Source organism: Saccostrea echinata, unplaced genomic scaffold (genome assembly GCF_033153115.1).
Source record: "Saccostrea echinata isolate AGI-Se365-2 ecotype Australia unplaced genomic scaffold, CSIRO_AGI_Sech_v1 ptg000012l, whole genome shotgun sequence".
Taxonomy (NCBI): Eukaryota; Metazoa; Mollusca; class Bivalvia; order Ostreida; family Ostreidae; genus Saccostrea; species Saccostrea echinata.
Window position 1 is genome coordinate 3,415,510 of NW_026889761.1, and position 21,959 is coordinate 3,437,468.

Sequence of the window (21,959 nt, forward strand, 5' to 3'; positions counted from 1 at the left end):
AATTTGTTGTAATGAAGCCACATTCATGAACATATTTACTACATGTACCGACAACAGTTAGTTCGATTTCTGAAACGTTTTATTTGCGTGACTATATTGTCTAATCAGGAAAATACCAGTGTCTTTTCCACCTTCGATATTTTCCCTGACCAAAAATGCTGATCGGCAGGGACCACGTGTGTTCAAGTGCTAGTGAAAATTTGTTTACCGTTGAGTTACAAATGGAGTTATTACTTCTGTGATGTATATTTCAATAAAAGGAAAATAGGAAGTAATTCTTTCGACATGTGCACATCCCTGTAGCGATAGCTGTATTTCAGGCAGATGAGTATAAAGCGTTCGACGCGTTTTCTCGGCATGCATGCATGCATGTATTACTTCAATGCGTAAGTTGCATAGTATGTGCTTATACCGTGTAGCATGCATAAAGTTCAACAGTACAGTGGGGTTTTTTTTGTGGAAAAAAATGCATGTGGTAGTTTCTTTATTGTTCAAAATTAATATATATGTTATGTATATCAAACATGCATTTGCCGTTTTGATTTTTACGCATTGCATCAAAATTATTCAAAATTTATATACTCATTTCCAGTTTTCAGTAAAATTCCTAGTTATTGATAGGATTGTTAGATTTATTGGATGTTCCAAAACTGCTTTATCGGAGATGTGTACAGGCCTACATGTTTTCGGTCAGATCATGACGTGTTCCAAAACTTTGCTATCGGAGATGTGTACATGCCGACAGCCAGGCTAGAAAATCACTCAAGTGTAAAAAAGGCATCAGGGTTTATATAGCCGGTAAAATAAGTGAGCGAATCTGGAAGAAATATGGCGGAAAAGGAGTACGGGAATGAAATAAGTCGTACAAGGATGAAAATATCACATTTTTAAGAGTTCATGTCAGCTTTAAGACTGACAATCAAAATTTTTTTTAAAAAGTAGGGAAAAATTTTTGGATAATTTTAAAAATTACCACAAAAAAATAAGACACATTTTAAAGTTGAATTGTATAATTTTAGGAGTATCAGATTTTGATATATCCAATTTATCATTAAAATTGATGTTCAAGGTGTTACATGCCCAACTCTGACTACCAAATTATAAGAGGTATGCAATTTTTTAACACATAGAAAACTTAAATTCTATGTAGAAACCCTAATTTGTTTAAAATTTAATCACATTATTATTTTCTTGTGGGGATAAGTTTATTTAAAAACGGGATTTGACAACAAGAAAATTAGCTCTGAGGAGCTATTTTCTGACAGGAGGGGGTGGGGTGGGGGGTTATTTATAAATCTAATTTAATTGTGTGTCTTTAACTTTTTTTTACTGACCTGAACATCCCAATTTTGGAGAAAAAAGTCTTTAAAAACTACATATTAAAAGTGGCTTTAGTACACTGTTAGGATGTAAGCCCACTGCAAGACACAATGTGCCCTAGTCAGTTTTCTAGCCATTGCTAGCTTCTGCTGATGTGATCCTCCTTAGAGAAAGTTTACTTTTCTTCTGTCGATTGGTCACACCCACACTAAATCCTTTGTAATTTCCTTTCTGTCTTGTTTTTAGACATGTAATGCTCAGTGCAGGAAGGTCATTTAATGAAGAAATGTGGCAGATCAGTGGAGTTGCCATGGAGACAGCATTAGACGTATCAACATTCCATCTGAGACAGCTGATGTTGTTGTTCCATGTCGACTCAGACAATTTCTATGGAGACATCGCACAGGTCAAGGTCGCAATGAGACGGGACAGTTCGCCACAGGAATGTTATAGACTGAGACATCTAGCTCACCAGGTGAGTTTGTCCTGCTTGACAGTTCACCAAAGGAGTGTTATAGACTGACACCAAGCTCACCAGGTGAGTTTGTCCTGTGTGACAGTTCACCAAAGGAGTGTTATAGACTGACACCAAACTCACCAGGTGAGTTTGTCCTGTGTGACAGTTTGCCAAAGGAGTGTTATAGACTGACACAAAGCTCACCAGGTGAGTTTGTCCTGTGTGACAGTTCACCAAAGGAGTGTTATAGACTGACACCAAGCTCACCAGGTGAGTGTGTCCTGTGTGACAGTTCACCACAGGAGTGTTATAGACTGACACCAAGCTCACCAGGTGAGTTTGTCCTGTTTGACAGTTCACCAAAGGAGTGTTATAGACTGACACCAAGCTCACCAGGTGAGTTTGTCCTGTGTGACAGTTCACCACCTGAGTGTTATAGACTGACACCAAGCTCACCAGGTGAGTTTGTCCTGTGTGACAGTTTGCCAAAGGAGTGTTATAGACTGACACCAAGCTCACCAGGTGAGTTTGTCCTGTGTGACAGTTCACCAAAGGAGTGTTATAGACTGACACAAAGCTCACCAGGTGAGTGTGTCCTATGTGACAGTTCACCACAGGAGTGTTATAGACTGACACCAAGCTCACCAGAAGAGTTTGTCCTGTTTGACAGTTCACCAAAGGAGTGTTATAGACTGACACCAAGCTCACCAGGTGAGTTTGTCCTGTGTGACAGTTCACCACCTGAGTATTATAGACTGACACCAAGCTCACCAGGTGAGTTTGTCCTGTGTGACAGTTCACCACCTGAGTATTATAGACTGACACCAAGCTCACCAGGTGAGTTTGTCCTGAGTTAGAGTCTGAGATACCTAGCTCACCAGGTGAGTTCATCCATGACAGTAGTCACATTCCTTACAGTAATTTTTTTGCATAGTGTGCATTTTTCTTTTTAAGATTGTCTGTTAGTGTTTTCATTTTTTTTTTTTACTTTGTGGTATTCCCACAAGAAGTCATATTTTCTGTACATTTACTTTGTAGATGTACTGGCATTGCCAACATATTCCTTACTTTCATTTTATAAGTGTTCTTAATGATAATTGTCTACATTTTTCATACTTTGACTTTGTAGGTATTCCTTTTAGACAGTCAGATGGCTGTCCATCAGTTAACAGTTGATGTGGAGGAGGATAAGTCCTTTGTTTTTCTGTTGTACAAATCTGGGGAAGACAACAGTTTGAATCCAGATGACATTCTTCTCAGGTAATCAAATTATTTTCTACTCAGGTAATAGGATTCAAATCAAACAGAACTAAAATCCAGACAATATCCTTCTCAGGTAATCAGATCTAATTCAAACGAAACAAATTAATCCAATTAATATTCAAGTAATCAGATCTTTATGAAATAAATCTGGAAAAAGCAATAATCTGAATTCAGATATTTTACCCAGTTAATCAGATCAAAGTCAAACCTTTCTTAGATGACATCCTTCTTCAGTACATTGATCAAAACCCAATTCCAATAGTCTTTGCAAAATCCTTCTCTTAGGTACATGTAAGTAATCTGATCTACACAAAATCCTTTGTGAACTAAGTATTTAAAGCTATACAAAATCCTGTACTCATTACTCTTATTTAAACAAAATCCCACACCAGCAGTAGTCTAATTTACACACAATCCCACACCAGTAGTCTGATACACACAAAATCCCACACCAGCAGTAGTCTGATATACACAAAATCCCACACCAGCAGTATTCTGATAAACACAAAATCCCACACCAGCAGTAGTCTGATTTACACACAATCCCACACCAGCATCAGTCTGACATACACACAATCCCACACCAGCATCAGTCTGATTCACACAAAATCCCACACCAGCAGTAGTCTGATTTACACAAAATCCCACACCAACAGTAGTCTGATACACACAAAATCCCAAACCAGTAGTCTGATACACACAAAATCCCACACCAGTAGTCTGATACACACAAAATCCCACACCAGCAGTAGTCTGATGTACACAAAATCCCACACCAGCATCAGTCTGATATACACAAAATCCCACACCAGCAGAAGTCTGATTTACACAAAATCCCACACCAGCACTAGTCTTATTTACACAAAATCCCAGATCAGTAGTCTGATAACACAAAATCCAACACCAGCAGCAGTCTGACATACACAAATTCCTACACTAGCAGCAGTCTGATTTACACAAATTCCCACAGCAGTAATTTGACATACTCAAAATCCTCAGCAGTAGTCTGTTATACACAAATTCCCACAGCAGTAGTCTGATAACACAAAATCTCACACCAGTATGATATATATATATATATATATATATATATATATATATATATATATATATATATATATATATATATATATATATATATATATATATATATATATATATATATATATATTTATATTCAGTCACATTTTCAGACCTCACTTACATAACATCCTTCTTCAGTACTTTGATCAAAATCCATTTAAGGTTGAATAAGATTAAAATCCAAAACCATTAGTAGTGTGATAATGTGTAAAATCCCACACCAGTAGTGTGATGTATGCAAAATCCCACACATAAATGATATATTCCAAACCCCACACCCAGTGTAATAATACACAAAATCCCATTTTAGTACTGTGATCTAATCAAAATCCTACTTCTGTTGTCTGATCTATACAACTATTATTTTGGAATTTCTTGATTATGTTGATTTTTCTCTGATCCAGTATTTTTCAGTCTTGGTCTGAGTTGGAGTCCCATATTCTCGTAGTCAGATAAATGTATTATTTATAGGAAATAGAAAAGGGGGTCAAATATCTCCTTTTCATACCTTTTTTTTTTTCAGATCCATGTGATGCTCCAAATTTATGTTGGTGTATCCAGATAAATGTAACCAACTGTAAAGTGTAATTTCATGTTTTAATAAGATGTACATTTTTCAGATTGCCGTTTAGAAATGTGGTGGTTGGATTATTAGCCAATCAATTGTTACTGCAAACCATCGGTAGTGTTCTCCTCAGTGCTGATTCAGCAACATCCAAGACTAGAATGTCAGGTAATTTTTTTAATCGAAAAAACATCTATTTTTCACATGAATGAATGACAAAATTTTCTCAATCATGTGATTTTTAACTATAAATGGTGTTTTATGATGTATCTCTTTTATTTTCTAGGAATGATTCCACTGTTATCTGTCAGAAATATTGTTAAGATGCTTGAGTGTCTAAGGAACTCCTACAAGCTAGCTATAGAGTTTGATTCCAGACCTGGACTTAAGTTCCTGATCCAAAAGGTGGCAAGAACAGAGGTGGCTGTTAATCTGTACAAACAAGCTGGAGCCAGCATGGTGTTCTTTATCCATACACTTCTACAGATCGGTGCTAACCTTCCCAACTTCAATAAGGTGAAGGTCAAACATCTGTCTCACTCAGTTCATCAGAGTCTCCTTGATGTTTGTTACAGAGATACAAAACATTGTTTAAGTACTGTAGATGTGTTTTCTAGTCCAGAGTTATTCATTCAGCTTTTGAAGGCTATCTGTGATGAACTATGTCAGACGTATGTAGACATTTTGTCAGATGAGACGTCCAGTCGTGTTGATACTATGGCTGAACAGCAGGTGTTTTTCCTGATTGCTCAGCCTGATGATATTTCTGATATTATGAGCAAACGAAAGAAAGGCCATACAGAAATCTTAAAATCAAAACCGACAGCCAATGATCTGATGTCCTCAGCTGTTCCTCTACAGGGTGAGGATTTACAAAATTTTTACATGAAAGTGTCCTTTAATTGATTTTATGTTTATTAGGCCCTATCAATTTTTCTATCATTGATGAAATGTAAATATTTAAAATGATAAACACTTTTTGTATGAAAATCAATCTTTGAAATTTTTTTTAATCACAATTAATGGAAAAACCAAAGAAATAGCCAACCAGTGGGTTAAATTTTTTTTTCTAAGGATTAAGGATTTATTAATTGTCTTCTGACATATGCCCTGTAAGAGCTAATTACTTCTTGTTGACATTTGATATTTACCCTCTCAGAGCAAGCCTGTCTGAGTTCTGGAGGAAGCTCTGAAGATGAACAGGAAGTGGAGAGTTCAGATTCAGACCATCCAACCAAGAGTAAGCGAGAACTACGGGAGGAACAGGACAGTAAGGTGTATACTATCGCCACGGATACGCTCATCAAGTCCCTAATGACTGAGTACAAGAGACGTAAGCAGGCTAATGCCATGCCAAAGTTTGTCAAAATCTCCAAAACAAAAAAAGAACTCAAGGAGAGAAAATCTAAAGAACCTGTAGACAAAGTCGACAAACAGATAGAGGCCCAGAGGAAGACGTCTTACATGAAGGTTTGTATGGAGCAAAACGGACGTACCTCTGCTGCTCTATCACTCTTGTATTCTTATTTGAAGGTTTGTGTGGAACCAAAAGGGACTTAACTCTGCTGCAGAATTCTAAATCCTGCTAAGTGATGTATCTATATTGGATAAAAAATCTCAAATTGCAAAAAATTCAGTAAAAAAAAGTTTTCCATGCAGCATCATCTTCCCTCAGGGGCTAGCCAAATGTTTCTGACCCCTTCAGTCCCTCACAAACCCTTTGCTGATGCTAGATTTAATTAATGAATTTATGTACATTAGAAATTGGTCCCTGTATTGTCCTGCAGAGATGTTCACTCAATTGAAGTTATCACATACTGATTCTATTGAGAACATTTTCTGAAAAATTACGAAGGACACCTCAACAGTGTTTGATGTATGTTACAGGATAGCGAGGCCCGGATCCAATCCTGGACAGAACTCTTGTGTACAGTACTTGGACTGTTCCATCAGCTCCCAGACTCCGAATTCCAGGTTCTTCTTCCAACAGTGTTCAACTGCGTCAATCAGCTGGTGTGTCATGCCACAGAACAGAGACTGAGAGATTCAGTGGGACAGATTATCTACAGACTCGGGAACATACTAGACTTAACCAATGATAGTGAAGGTTACAGCAATGTTAAGTCAGCCAATCATAAAAAAGATAACATTGATTTCAGTGCAGCCAATGACAGCCAAAATAACAAATAACCAATACAGCTCTTGCTTTCTATAAAATTTCTGTAGGGTCTGATTAACTGTGGGATAAAGATCACAATGGGATATAAAGTAGTATTGCAGCATTATAAATCAATTACAATGAAAAAATTGTGCAATTGTCAAAACATTTTATTGGAGGCAGAGGTTTTTACAGTCACCATTCATGTTAATGATAAGTATTGTTCAGGTTTAGAAGAAAATTTATTCAAATTCAAGTACAAACTTTAGAAACCCTAATTCCGAACAGTTTGACTTTTAGGCACTTTTAAAGGTACATTTGTATTTAAAAATGGACTAACATACTGTACATTAGCTCTGTGACTGAAATACATATTATAAACCATGTGCAATATTTTTCTACATATAAAGTCCCTTTACTTACGCATGTACCTCATTTCTTTTCTTTTGAAAAGCGATAAATGAGTTTATTTCCTTTGGTGCTTTGATTTTACTATACGAGGGTTAATTTCTAATCAAGATTTATATCTTATTCAACTTTGTCTATGTTCAGTCTCATAAGCATTCCATAAACATGTTTTCAATTTTTTTTTTCACTTCTTCAAAAATGATTTAGGGCCTCTTAATTAAACTTTTTTTTATTTGGTCTGGAAGAAACTTTTACATTGTAGGGCATTTGGATTTCTAGCGGTCATTTGAATTTGGGTCTGATACCTCAGGTGACTATTGTGGCCCGTAGGCCTCCTGTTTATTATTTTCATTCCACAGCTCTATAGAGCTCATTAAAAACATTCCATTTTTTAAATAGGTTACCTGAGTCACTCTCCCCCCATCCCCACTCCAAACTTGCACATATGATGTATCTAGGGGTGCACACTACCAGACTTGGTTTGGATGCTTGTATCTAACTTCCATTTTCCATGAGATTGATGAAGTTTTCGTTTTTAGAAAAAAGTCCATTCTGAAGTAACTATACACCATGTGACTAACATTGCATGAATGATACATCTAAGGATGCACACACTACCAGACTTAAATTGGTTTGAATGCTGAATATTACATTTTCTGACAGAAAGTTATTGGAGTAGGTTCCTCCCCAATAAAAATCCTAGCCAGACCAAACTTTTAGGAATGTTGCATCTACCTGAACATTTGCTTAGAAAGGCACTTTGCCATACTTGTAGATAACATTTGTTGAGGTGAGATATTAATTTTTGATTACCACTGTTTCCAAAAAATTAACAAGGTTATAGCTTGAAAAATTCTTACTGAAATTAGTTTACTTGTAATTGATCATGTACAACTTGTTCTATATTGAAAAAAAAATCTTGCCCATCAAAGCCAAAAAATACACGACTGTAATGTCTACATCAAGTATTGCGAGTTAATATAATGAAGATCTAAATATGATTTTTATGATAGATTTAATTGATTTTGATGTATTTATTACAAGAGTAAATTGGGACTATTTTTAAATTTCCCCTATAGGTGTCTACATAAATATAACATTTTTAAATATGGTTGTTATTTAATATAAAGTCTGTGAAATATTTATTGTTTTCCTGTGTTGTAATACATCTATTTTCATGTCTTTCTATCTTTACTCCAAAGTATTATTATATTTTGTTATTTAAATTGCATGTTATTTATTTAAAAAATGCAACAGTTATGTGTTGATTTTTTTTATCCAGTTAATGGTTTAACTTACTCATCAAGTTAATTCTCAGTGACTGTAAGTCATTTTAGTACATGGTAAATTATACATTATGTATAAAATAGTATTATTTGTTACCAGATTACCAAACAAGCGTGAACAAGCGTTACATTGTCATTTTCTATGAATACAGTAAAACATGGTTACAGCAAATATGCTTATAATGAATTCACACTTACAGCAAAGTAATTTTCATTCCATGTATTATGAACCTATTGGATATAAGGAATTAGGTCTATAACAAATCAAAATTGTTAGTCCCTGACACTTTGCTATAAGCAGGCCTCTATGTGACCTCTAAAATTCAGGTGCCAACTGGCTCTAATCAAAAAAATTTGGTCACCATTGCAAATTTTTAGTCGCCAGGCAAATTTTTCTTAGGCACCAATTTAAAAATTGATATTAGTCAATATATAGAGTATGTCCATTGCTAACTTTTAAACTTCTTTTCTGCTCTTTATAAAAAAAATGCTGAAAATGTTTATTCAGTGATTTGACGAACACTAGTCAATTTTAAATGGTTTAAATTTGGTGACTTATAGGAAAATTTCAGGCGCCAATCATAATTTTTAGGTGCCATAGCGACTAAATTAGTCACCAATTAGAGCCATTGCTATAGGGACGTTTTACTGTATTCATTTCTAGAGATGGTATCTGTTACATTAAATCAGTTATCACCATATTTGTTATAAATGTGGTCTGATGATATTTTTAGTGCATATCAAAAGACAGATTCTATTTAGAGAAATTGCCAGGCCTCTGTAGTTTACCATGACATTAAATATTAACTGTCTATCTGCCTTTGTCATTATTTTCCATTAGCTGGACTTTCTTAGATATTGCAAATGTCTTTTTTGGTTATATCTTATTTCAACTTTTTTTTTCGGCATTGTTTTAATATCACCCAGACCTATGGTTAACTGATAGAGCCTCTAGGCAACATGGAGGGAGAGCAACAAGGGCAAGGAACTATGGAGGAAGGTGTGAAGCCACTAGGGTGGGGAAATCATCATCATCACCGTTGCCTCATGTTGTCACAATTGTATTCTTGCCCTCAGGGCAAGATAACGAGTGCATCCTTGACTCTTTATCCTGCCTCTGATAAAAATCTTGAAATTTCATTGAAGAATACTGTATCAAACCATATTATGCTGCCTACCAAGATAATATTGTTAATATGCCCCCTCCAGGTGATCTACCCACCACACATCAAATCAATATACCCCCTCCACGTGCCATACTGTCCAGATCATACTCAATATGTTTTCATTTGAATACGCAAGGAGCCTCATAACTGACATCACATAAGTATCAAACGACATCACAATGTAAACAATTGTTAAGGAACAGTTTGCTTGACTAAGAGAAAAAGGAGTTTGTTAAAAAATCTTTGACAGGACGTTATGTAGACACTAAGTAGAGCGGAAATATGCTTACGCCTCACCCAATATGCATTTTTTCAAGGACCCCATATATTTCTGTATTACCCCTATAAGTGTCTACTTAACTAATAATCAGTGGACTGCAAGAACTTTCTCTTCAGAGAAAAGAGCTATCACTTTCACAGTTTCACAGAGTTGCATCCCTTTGTTTGCAAAACTAAAGGTGTCAAAACAGTATGAATATAGTTATAGTCTCCACCAAATATGAATGCTCATAATGTGTGAGTGTGTGTGTGTGTAGCAAAGTATCATAATTATACTTCAACAGTTTGACAACTGTGTAACATCATAAATACATCAATATAATATTATAAAACGGTAAATACTCCACCAGAGTTTATACTCTGATAATGGCACCAGCATTATTTATGTTTACAGTGACACATGCTTTAACATGTCCAATTTGATTGGATGATAAAAATTTAAGCAAATCTATGGTTGGTCAAGAGGGAAAATTCCAATAAACCTCCCAGAATTTTCATTTTGAGGTGAACTTGCTCTGATCGAGGTACACCACAGGAAAGGGAGTCTGGGACAGAGAGGATCAAAATTACTGATCATTTCATAAAATTCAATTCCACAGTGCAACCTGCAAGAGAGATCCACCAAAAATATAGCTATCAATTCACTTCACAAAATAAATGTGAGCATATTGTAGCATATTATTTTGAGGAGAATTTAAGAAACACAAATTTATTTCTTTTATTTGACATAACAAATAATATTAACAATAGAAGTCCATGCATTGACAATCTCATTACAATCATGAACACACAAAAATATCTTTAATTCATTAAATCTCGGTATATACATCATAAGACATCAAGTGTTCAAAATACACAGAATTGTGTCATATTGAATATTGTATTAAAGAACTATATGCAGTAAAGGCATATCCCTGCCCCCATAAAAGTAAAAGTAAGAAAATCTCTTGAAATATTCTCAGTTGTATACATTGTATTGAAAAAATCTCATTCACAATACATGTATATATTAGAAATTGGAAAAAAATCAACATTTTTATCTCTGTGATATCACAAACTATAGGGATTTCTCTTTTTAAGAAAAAAAAGACCAAAAAAAAAAAAAGACAAAATGCACAAATCTTGTTCAATTTTGATATTTATAGAGTGCAAACTCCCTCAGATTTCCATATATTTCAATGATATTATCAGTCTACACAATATATCAAAAGATGGTGTCTAAGCAGTCCTGTGCTCGATATTTGCCAATAAAATTACCAACGTAAAATATCCTATTTTCTTTCAAAATAGTTGAAATGTTGATTTTACGTCACTTTTAATATATTTAACTTGTGATGCTGTGGTTGATGAAAATATTCAATGCTTTGAAGTCTCCTGGCTTACATGTAGAACATAAATAATTTGAGATTTTGCCATCAGAGTTTGATTTGGGGGGCATATATTGCCATTACTGAATATAGTCCTTTGCAATTTTCTGTACAATGTCTCCACCTGATTAAACTGCTGAGAGATGTTTTAAAAACTTTCCCTCAACAACATCAATATGAAATATGCATTTAACAATTATCCCCTTATGATCTTTAACTGTTATTAAAAGCTTTTTTCTTTCAAACTTAAAAGATTTCATTTGTTTTTTTTTCTTCGTACTATGCTTATGAAAGAGACATGGCTTTCAGAAAATATTTTTTCTTGTTAAAGCATGAGTTTTCTTTTTGACACTTTCACTGAATTCTAAAACATTGTAAAATATTTCTTATGATGTGACACTATACATGTATATTATGCAGGATTCATTCAGGCAGTAATATCATTTTACATTACAAAACAACAAAATCATAACAATTCCATATTTTCAGGAATATGTCTCAAATTATTCTCCACCATTTAAAACAGATGTCATAAAAAGATTATGTACATTTGCCCTTCTGTCAGCAATGATTATTGGTACAATTTTAAATATTGATGAGAACAGATAAAAACCTTCATACAAAACTGGCCTGTACAAGGTCATTCAAGTCAAACATGGCGTTATCCACAGGATAAGCTTGTCCTAGTGACCTCCCTCCATTGTCCACCTCCTGGTGCATGCTGGGAAGATTATTGTTCAGAATGTTTAAGTGGTTGTTTGAATTGATGTCCATTGCATTGTAACCTTGCTTGGAGTAACCATTCCTCAAACACTGAAGAGTTCCACGAATCACGGAATATGCTGCATTTTTGGGAACTTTGGGATGTGAATAATCAACATAATCATATCCCTCTGGGAATGCGTCATCATCGTCCTCTGGAATGCTGGGAGGGGCCATCAAGTAAGAGGCGTATCTTCCACCCACGGATTCTATGGAATGGATTTGTTCATACTCGCAGTTTTTACCAATGTTTGTGGACGGTAGGTCAAGGTTAAGATTTGACCCAACTGGACTAGAATAAATGTCTGTAGAAGCAGAACTGTGGCGACTGCTCTGAGATTCAGTGCGTTGTTTCCTGGTATTTGATTGGCTGCTTTGGGAGTTATGGCGACTGTTCAATGAAGTGTGACGACTGTTATGAGATGATAAGCGCGACTTGGAATGGACAGTGTGTGGAGGGGGGTCACTAGGGTCACTGATGATCTGAAGATACGAGGGCCCCCCGTCTAGTTTGGGGTTAAGATAATCCAGCATATCCTCATCTACTTCTGTTTCCCGAGGTTCTGGGGAGTCAAATGATGTTGCCCTGTGAATCTTCCTATACAATCCATTAGTCTCCTATAAACAAAAAAAAAAAATATTAGCTACAGCTATTAAATAAGCTTAATGTAAAGTACAGGAAAAAAAATGATTTTAATACCCCAACTAAGCACTATTTTTTGCAATTTTTTTTCATGTTGTGCCCTACTCTTTAAGCTATTTTGTACATCTAGGTTTTTGAATGCTGGACAATATGTATTTTTACTTACTCCAAAATTTTCAGGTGAAGGTAATGAGATCTTCAGATTCGGCCGTTTTGTCCGCTTTGCTCGTGTCTCGGGGAAGCAACCAGGCACTGAAAAATATTTGTCATGGTTAACATCTACATGTTAAAATATTTAAACCATATTCACAGGCAAAAAAAACTCTTCTACACAGAGTAATGTAAATCATTATAAGTAATTACTATTTACTGTGTTGCTAAACATATTTGTTTTCAAATCATTAAATATTAATCATGCATTAAAAAAAATGTTACAATTCATGATATTGTTTTGGTGTTCCTGAATATTAAAGTATATAAAACTTAGTAGATTTTGTACAACTACATCATTAACAATGCAGTGCATCAGCTTGCAGAATAGAAATCAGATGCCATGCTGTCTAAGAAAGTGAGAAATGATGTGAACAGAGAACACAGAAATATTCAGACTGACACACAGCAACAACTGTAAACATGGAGAGATTGATGAGGAAACATAGATGAAAAAGACCAATGAATTATACGTAATGTTTCCAGTCATCAAATGTATCATCAAAGACCAATAAATTATATGTAGTGTTTCCAGTCATCAAATGCGTCGTCATCATTAAAGAGAAATTAATATTAATTTGAAATATCATTACTCTTTATTCCAAGCTTGAACCTGTCCATAGAACCATGTTTATCTAGAATTTTCAAACTAAAATATTTAAAGCTACACTGAATTAGTAATTGTCAAAGCACTCAGCATAATTATAATATAATCCATGTGACTCAATGATGATTTTAATTTTTTGAAATCACAGTTTACATTCTTTGCTATCTAGAATGAACAATAGATTCAAGTCATGCAGAAACTGGATCAAAAATGCACACATCACAAACTGTGGCCATGCACCGATTGTCAAATCGCGAACAGAGAAAGCTCCGTGCATGAGTGATTGTTGTATTATTACTAATGAATGTACCATATCCCTGCCTCCTAGCTCTGAAATGAGTTAGTGATATAAAGCAAAAACTGTCTCCAACATCAGACATTTCAGTTATCTGTTACCTAACTTAGAATTCTGAGCCATTTCATATATATGTAATATGATAATATGAAGGCTACCCCCCCCCCCCCCCCCCCATTTTCACTACTACTGATTAACAAAAGTATCTAATTCATAAATCAGATTCAATATTGTTGACCACAAAACAAAAATAAAAAAATGAAGTTCAATGAAGATGAAAACTTAAACAGAAATCTAATGGGTGATTTGTGAAAAAATGAGGGATGAAAAAAAGCATTTTAAATCAAGGAATATGAAAAATGACTTTTAGTTCAACAACATTTCAAAACAATTTTAAATTTACTCACAATATTCACAAAAATCAAAAGAAAACAAATCAAAATAATAAAATAACCAGGGGCAACCACTCACGACCAACAAAATACCTTTCATCCCGCGTGACCTTGTTAACGGACGATGGGTGGACTTCCCCTCGACTACGCCAACTGTTGCGATTTGTGTTTCTGGGTGTGCCTTCTCAATGTTAAACACAGGATTATAAGTAAAATAGGAGCCATCCATGTTTACAACATTCACATCTATGTATTCATGCACCACATCCATGCGAGAGTAACGCTGAGCATCGCGCTGTTCCTGAATCTGTTTGTTATGGAGATAAGCAGCTATCTGCTCACCTAAGAAGCCTTCATTGGGATTAATATTGCCACTGAAGCCAAGGGTGGGTGGAGCAAAATGACCATAAAGGTAGGAATCACGACATCTACCAACTACAACAAACATGCCGTACACAAAAAAAACACAGAAAGCAGACATTATATACATCAAGTTGCACTTCACAAAAACATAGCAATTACACACACATTAACAACTCACATTACATGCCATACGGGGTGCTTATCTAATTGTTTTGAAGAAATAAGCAAACTTAACAAATTTAATCATGCAAATATATTTATACAAAATTGATGCTCATTGCATTTGAATAATATCCATAACGCTACAATTTTTCGGTCATGCAATCAAATTTTTGAAATAAAAATTATACAAACAACACAGATTTAATATCAAAGGATCACAACTGTGTTCATATGGGAAAAAAAAATCATATTCTTATTAAAATCTATTTCTGTCATCTTATTTTACATTTAGAATAAATCTGATGACCTACATGTATATATACACTTACCATCAGGGTTGGGTGACCTTGACCTGACAGGTACAATGTAATCCGTCAGTAGAACAGCACAGTTCTCGTGGAATTCCTCCAACTGCTTTAGAATCGTGGAGAACGATGGCCTCTCGTCTGGAACTGTGCTCCAGCTTTTCTTCATCAATTCAAATCTACAGATACATGTACATATATATGTATAGTTATACTTCCAGAATCAGCAAACAAAAAGGTCTGCAGAATATAAACTGGGGGTGGGGGGAATTTTTTCATGCAAAGTTTCCTTTGAAAAATGTATATTAATTACAGTTCATAATAAGTGATCTTAATCAATTCTTATTCAGATCAAATTTACTCTACAACTAGAAGGCCAGCTTTATCACAAAAAGAATTGACATCTTATAAATGTTTCACTGAAATCTTCCCTCGTATTTGTTTTAGACACACTTACATGTCCTGTGGACAGTTTTCTGGCTGGTCTAGTTGACCTCCTGACCTTACAAAGTGTAAAACTTCAATGTTGGTCCTTGCCTGGTATGGCTGCTGACCAAAGGTCAACACCTCCCAACTCAATACCCCAAAAGCCCTTAAAAGGAATACAAAGAAATATTATTAACAATCTATGAATGGATAATTTTTGCTGCTGAAAATTTTTGTCCTTCAAAGGTGTCATTTTAATTTCTGCTACCCTAGAGGCAAATGATTTGAATACCTTGCTATATTATTTATTTATAAATTTATTTAATATATATATATATATATATATATATATATATATATATATATATATATATATATATATATATATATATATATATATATATATATATATATATATATATCTCTTTTTGTATATAAACAAAAATATCAAAATTCCACAAAGAATATAGAAATGATCTGTTTCTTAGAATATTAAAATAAACCATAAGACTTGAATACATTTGCCACCAATAAAATTCTATAAAATTCTATAAAATTCTTAAATTGAGTCTACAAAATTCTTTGCTACAGCTGTATTTAATTTACTGCAGCATGATCCATCCCATTAAACTTGACAGTTTTCTTTTAATTTGACTGATGGGGGATAAGTTACTGGAACTAATACTGCATAAAAAACAGGTGTAAAAATACCTCACACACACCTTAATTTCCTCCCAGATAAAGTTTTGCCCATTGATCTCTCAGTAACATGTAAATATTTGAGTTTTTTTTTCTTTCAAAATTTAACTGACAATAACATTTTTTCAACAAAATCTGTAGAACTGCAAAAAATAAACATTATAACATTGACTTTGTTGAACCTACTTATTATAATATAAGCTGTCAACATCATAAGATGTTATCCAGACTCACCATATATCTGATTGTGTTGTAAAAACTCCATCCACTAAAGATTCAGGGGACATCCACCGGACAGGAAGTAGTCCCTCACCCTCCTTTCTGTAATAATCATTCTTATAAATATCTCTGGCGAGGCCAAAGTCTCCGATTTTCACAACCATATTTCTTGGATCTTTTGAAGACACAAGGCAATTTCTTGCTGCTAAATCTCTGAAAAACACATTATGTACACTGTATGTGTAAGAAGATCTACAATGGAATGTTGTCAGCAGCTGGAAATTCTTTTGTCCTTTCATGGGTACCTGGCCACCTAACTGCTTTAGTCAATTTGTTCATCAGCACATTTTTGAATTTCTTTGTTTTGGGACACATTCTAATATTGCTTTTTGTCAGTTTTTCAAATCCATATTCTCATTGCTTTTGTCTGTCTGTTCATATGTACAGTGTATTCTAATTTTGTTTTTGTAATTTTTTACCTATGTACAAAATGCATTTCCTCAAGGTATGTACAGCCCCTGGCCACATGGACACAAATCTTCATCAGATCTGCTAGACTCAGGTACACTGAATTCATCTGAAAAAACAGGTAACAAGAAATATAACCATGATGAGAGATTTCTTCATCAGAAATTTTGGTCATCTTCCTCTCAAAGAAAAAAAAAAATTTTTACAAATAACATTTGATGAAACTAGTCTAAAAAAATGCTAAAAGCTTATAGCAAAGATACATTGTACAATGATAGGCATTGAAGTGGTAAAATTTTCCATTTGAATGAAACGTTTTGAGCTTTCTTTTGAACATTGGATGCTACTTACTGCTGAAGTCCTCTAACATGACCTTACTGTACTTACTGAAGAAGTCCTCTTACATGACCTTACTATACTTACTGCTGAAGTCCTCTAACATGACCTTACTGTACTTACTGCTAATGTCCTCTAACATGACCTTACTGTACTTACTGCTAATGTCCTCTAACATGACCTTACTGTACTTACTGGAGAAGTCCTCTAACATGACCTTACTGTACTTACTGGAGAAGTCCTCTAACATGACCTTACTGCACTTACTGCTGCAGCCCTCTAACATGACCTTACTGTACTTACTGGAGAAGTCCTCTAACATGACCTTACTGTACTTACTGGAGAAGTCCTCTAACATGACCTTACTGCACTTACTGGAGAAGTCCTCTAACATGACCTTACTGTACTTACTGAAAAAGTCCTCTAACATGACCTTACTGCACTTACTGCTGCAGCCCTCTAACATGACCTTACTGTACTTACTGCTGAAGCCCTCTAACATGACCTTACTATACTTACTGCTGAAGGTCGATTAGCTCTTAGGAATGACAAAAGATCACCCCCTTCCATCAGCTCTAATATGATGAATTGTGGGTCATTGTCCAGACAGACCCCCAGCAGACCCAGGATGTGGTCGTGTTTAAAGTTACTCATCAGAAGAGCTTCCTTCAGGAATTCCTCTTTCTCTTGGTCCGAGGCACTCTTACGAAGGGTCTAAGGAGAAAAGATTAGAGCTAATAACTATTACATTTAAATAGACTCTTCTTGTTATTGCTTTTGTGAGTGTGTTTTATCTGTACATTTTTATATATTTACATGTATTATGTTTAATGTTCTTTTATTTAGATACATGTACCTGTATGTCTTACTACAGAAATTAATTTTTTTTAAAAATAAATAATGCTTGACATCATATAAAAGTTTGAAAGAAAACTATATACATCTGTGTCATTCCTACAGTTTAAGACAATGAATTATCACGGTAAACTCACCTTAACAGCTACTTTGGTTTTTCCCGAGTTGTCATCAAGGATATTTTTAGCCACGCCCTCAAACACTTCTCCAAATGCCCCACTCCCAAGAAACTTAGTCAGCATCAGTTGATCTCGTCTAAAGTGTGGGAGGGCCGCAATGTCGCTGTCTGTAGGAACCATGCTGTACAGACAACAAATAAAAATGTAGCCATAAACCACAAGTTTTTATTTTGTGATTATCTTTTCTTTTTAACCTTCTTTTTCCAAGCATTTTGCAAAGTCTTCTTGAGAGTACATATAAAAAGTACATTGAATTGAAGACACCTAGACTTACTTGATGGTGTACAGTGTATTATTTTGCTGTACGGTGGTCGTTGGTAAATCGCGGAGCGTGGCTAGCTCCATGTCAGGTCCCCGTGACACGGCAACAAAATGGACGGGCTTCTGTTTGAGCTGCTGTTGCCTTCTTATTACTGCAATACAGAATTTATCCATTTTTGTCACAATATTTAGTTGTTTTAAACAGATACCAAGCATCTAAATAACCTTATTTTACATAACACTGAAAGGAAATTATTATTGCTGTGAAATATTGCACTCTTTATTAAACTCCTTCATCAAACACACATACATGTATATACATGTACATATGAAATAATGAACTGTAAAATCACATATTTTTGTGAGATCAAATTTTCGTGTTTTGAGGAAAAACTTTGGCTTTGTGGGGGATAAAGAGTTGTTGAGTAGTTATGTATATGACATTTTACATTTCGTGGTGGACATGAATTTGTGGGTATCTTCATACCTCGAAAATTATGAAAATGAACCCCTCAGGAAAATGAGTGATTTCACAGGATTTTAAAATATTTCAATTCAGTTAAGAAATATCATCTTTTAAACTTTTTCTGCTATACGTGTACATGTCATAGTTGGTATTAAGAAATAACATAATAGATAAACTTACAAAAGTACACAATAAAAAAAGCTCCCAGAATGAAAAACAATACAAATGAGAGGATCACGGCCAGGACAGTCATATTATCTATAGGAACTGGATCATCTGAAAAATCAAAGGATTAAATCGGAATCCTAAATACTGCATACATAAGGATATTAATTCAAATGCCGTGAATTATCAAATTATTATTTATTTACTTAAAACATGTAATTATTAAGAGCCATCAGTTTTTAAAGAGCATAATGTCTTAAATGTCAACCAAGGTCAGGAACAACCATCAAAATTAGTCAATTCAACATCCTTGTGAAAGCTTACCTATGTAATTAAATGATGAACTATTTGAACTGAAGGGACCTTGACCTAGGATGTTTGTGGCAGCCACTCTGAAATAGAGGTCCTGATTCTGGGGGAGGAGAGAGGTGTCCACCAACCACCGGGTCTGGTTCCCCTCGTACATAACTACACAATCCTCCTCATCACTGCACATAAAATAGTCAACACATGTACTACTGTAATGTAGAGTCACCTCTTTTATGGCAAGAAGACAGCTTATTCATCATAGATCAATTTTTTTTTTACAAAACCTGTATTTCACTGACAAGTATCCTGGTCACTGCACCAAAATATTTGTACACATATTTCAGATGCAAAATTCATATGCATAACTGAAATATTCATCATAGAAAAAAAATTACTTCGAATTCATGTAATTGCTATATTCACACAAGTATTGGATAAGTTATAAATCATATATTACCAGCATTGCAATGTATAGTTCAGGATTGGTTCTCCATTGTCTCGGGGTGCCTGCCATTCTACCTGATACCCAGGACTGAGTTTGTTTACAATTGGAATGGATGGAACCCCAGGAACATCAGCTTTAGAATAGATCAAAGCACCACTGTGACAACTTGAAATGCTTATATGAACAGATCAAAATTCAATCAACTTAATTTGAAATTTTTTCATATAAATACTCCCTTACTTTAACTACACCTTTGTTATTATGAATACAGCCACATTACAATAAGTACACCCTTATTTTTACTAGCACTTTTATTTGTATAACACACCCCTATTTATTTGTATAACACACCCTTATTGTTATATAAGAACACCCTTATTGCTTAGAGAGCACCCTCATTCCTATTAGTACACACTCTTATGAAAATTCTACAAGAAACCCTTTTTTCTATAAATCACTCATTTCAATAAAACCACCTTTATTTTTTTAACACAAAATCTTACCACTTTTTATGTGTTTAGCATTGACAAAATAAAATAATGAGGTAAAACTCTAAAATAATAAAAACATGAATATTACCTTGGGTTTTGAACACAAATTTTAGAACATCTGTGGGCCAGAAAAATTGGGAGTTACGTGATCCTCGATAACTTAGTTTCACTTTGAATGCATATTTTGTGCTTGGTTCCAAGTTTGTGAAGTTTTTGATGTAGGTCTTTGACACATCGGTCATCTCTGGGAACCCACGGAAACCCCACTGATTCCACAACTCCACCCCCTGGTCCAGTACCTGTAGTGAATGTATGAATTTGTAACGTACGGCTGAATTCAAGATCTCAAACATTGTATGACGTAACGTACGGCTGAATTCAAGATCTCAAACATTGTATGACGTAACGTACGGCTGAATTTAGGATCTCAAACATTGTATGAAGTAACATACGGCTGAATTTAGGATCTCTGACATTGTATGAAGTAACGTACGGCTGAATTTAGGATCTCAGACATTGTATGAAGTAACGTACGGCTGAATTTAGGATCTCAGACATTGTATGAAGTAACGTACGGCTGAATTTAGGATCTCAAACATTGTATGAAGTAACGTACGGCTGAATTAAGGATCTCAGACATTGTATGAAGTAACGTACGGCTGAATTCAAGATCTCAAACAAGGTATGAAGTAACTTACGGCTGAATTCAAGATCTCAAACATTGATATCTCAAATACATTACACATATCTAATGGAGTTAGAAGTTAGAGGAATCCGATATCTTATCTCCCTCCCAGTAAACGTGTTTACAACTATTTTTAGTCCTATAATAAAATACAGTCAAACCTCTTCAATTCTAGCTCGATGGGACCAAGATGGGACTTCGAGATATCCGAGAATTAGAGACATCCAGGGTAAAATACTTAAAGAATAAGGGATTGGGACTTTCAGATCACTTCGACATATCCATGGTATTCGAGATATCAGTGTTCAAGATACCCAAGTTCAACTGTAGACTGATTATAACTGTTTCCCATAATAAAATAGAACGATTATAACAGCGAACCTTCCCAAAATAAAATAGACTTATAATAACAGCTAACCTTCCCATAAAAAAAATAGACAGATTATAACGGCTAACCTTCCCATAAAAAAAATAGAACGATTATAATGGCTAACCTTCCCATAATAAAATAGACTGATTTTAACGGCTAACCTTCCCATAATGAAATAGACTGATTATAACGGCTAACCTTCCAATAATAAAATAGACAGATTATAACGGCTGACCTTCCCATAATAAAAGAGATGCATCTGGCTACTGTTATCTGGGGGAGGCGTCCAGGAGATCCACAGGGTGTTGTGGGTGGCATTTAACAGCAGGATGGGGCCGGGATTTTCATACGTCTTCACCTTTACAGGTAGACTGTCTGAAGAGAACACACCTTCTGAGTTACCTGACAGCACCTGTTAATTAAAAGTAAGCTTGAGTGATGTTCCTGTATGATGCAGATCATGAATTACAAATGCTGACTACCATCACTTAATA

The 21,959-nt window shown here is 34.8% G+C and overlaps 2 protein-coding genes across 9 annotated transcripts in view; one reads left to right on the plus strand and one right to left on the minus strand.

The window, feature by feature from the left end:
• The window catches only part of LOC133185198 (brefeldin A-inhibited guanine nucleotide-exchange protein 3-like), a 38,706-nt gene extending 30,302 nt beyond the window's left edge, over window positions 1-8,404 (plus strand). Inside the window, exons 27-32 of the mRNA XM_061320290.1 lie at window positions 1,567-1,795; window positions 2,907-3,037; window positions 4,744-4,856; window positions 4,975-5,550; window positions 5,848-6,158; window positions 6,576-8,404. Of these exons, the coding sequence (XP_061176274.1) occupies window positions 1,567-1,795; window positions 2,907-3,037; window positions 4,744-4,856; window positions 4,975-5,550; window positions 5,848-6,158; window positions 6,576-6,878 (1,663 nt within the window). The 3' untranslated portion in view covers window positions 6,879-8,404. The remainder of the gene's footprint in view (window positions 1-1,566; window positions 1,796-2,906; window positions 3,038-4,743; window positions 4,857-4,974; window positions 5,551-5,847; window positions 6,159-6,575) is intronic.
• Window positions 8,405-10,689: 2,285 nt separating this feature from the next.
• LOC133185178 (proto-oncogene tyrosine-protein kinase ROS-like) overlaps window positions 10,690-21,959 on the minus strand; it is a 57,729-nt gene continuing 46,459 nt past the window's right edge. For 5 of the 8 annotated variants that reach the window (XM_061320244.1, XM_061320242.1, XM_061320243.1 and 2 more), the window contains 14 exons: window positions 21,701-21,877; window positions 20,499-20,709; window positions 19,932-20,052; window positions 19,490-19,653; window positions 19,181-19,276; window positions 18,548-18,686; window positions 18,232-18,394; window positions 17,759-17,953; window positions 16,915-17,012; window positions 16,451-16,648; window positions 15,549-15,683; window positions 15,116-15,270; window positions 12,924-13,009; window positions 10,690-12,732 (listed from right to left, as the gene is read on the minus strand). In XM_061320244.1, coding sequence (XP_061176228.1) covers window positions 11,968-12,732; window positions 12,924-13,009; window positions 15,116-15,270; window positions 15,549-15,683; window positions 16,451-16,648; window positions 16,915-17,012; window positions 17,759-17,953; window positions 18,232-18,394; window positions 18,548-18,686; window positions 19,181-19,276; window positions 19,490-19,653; window positions 19,932-20,052; window positions 20,499-20,709; window positions 21,701-21,877 — 2,703 coding nt within the window. In that variant the 3' untranslated portion in view covers window positions 10,690-11,967. Of the gene's footprint in view, window positions 12,733-12,923; window positions 13,010-14,354; window positions 14,697-15,115; window positions 15,271-15,548; window positions 15,684-16,450; window positions 16,649-16,914; window positions 17,013-17,758; window positions 17,954-18,231; window positions 18,395-18,547; window positions 18,687-19,180; window positions 19,277-19,489; window positions 19,654-19,931; window positions 20,053-20,498; window positions 20,710-21,700; window positions 21,878-21,959 lie in introns of all 8 variants that reach the window. The other 3 variants (XM_061320249.1, XM_061320247.1, XM_061320248.1) reach the window with 3 other exon arrangements.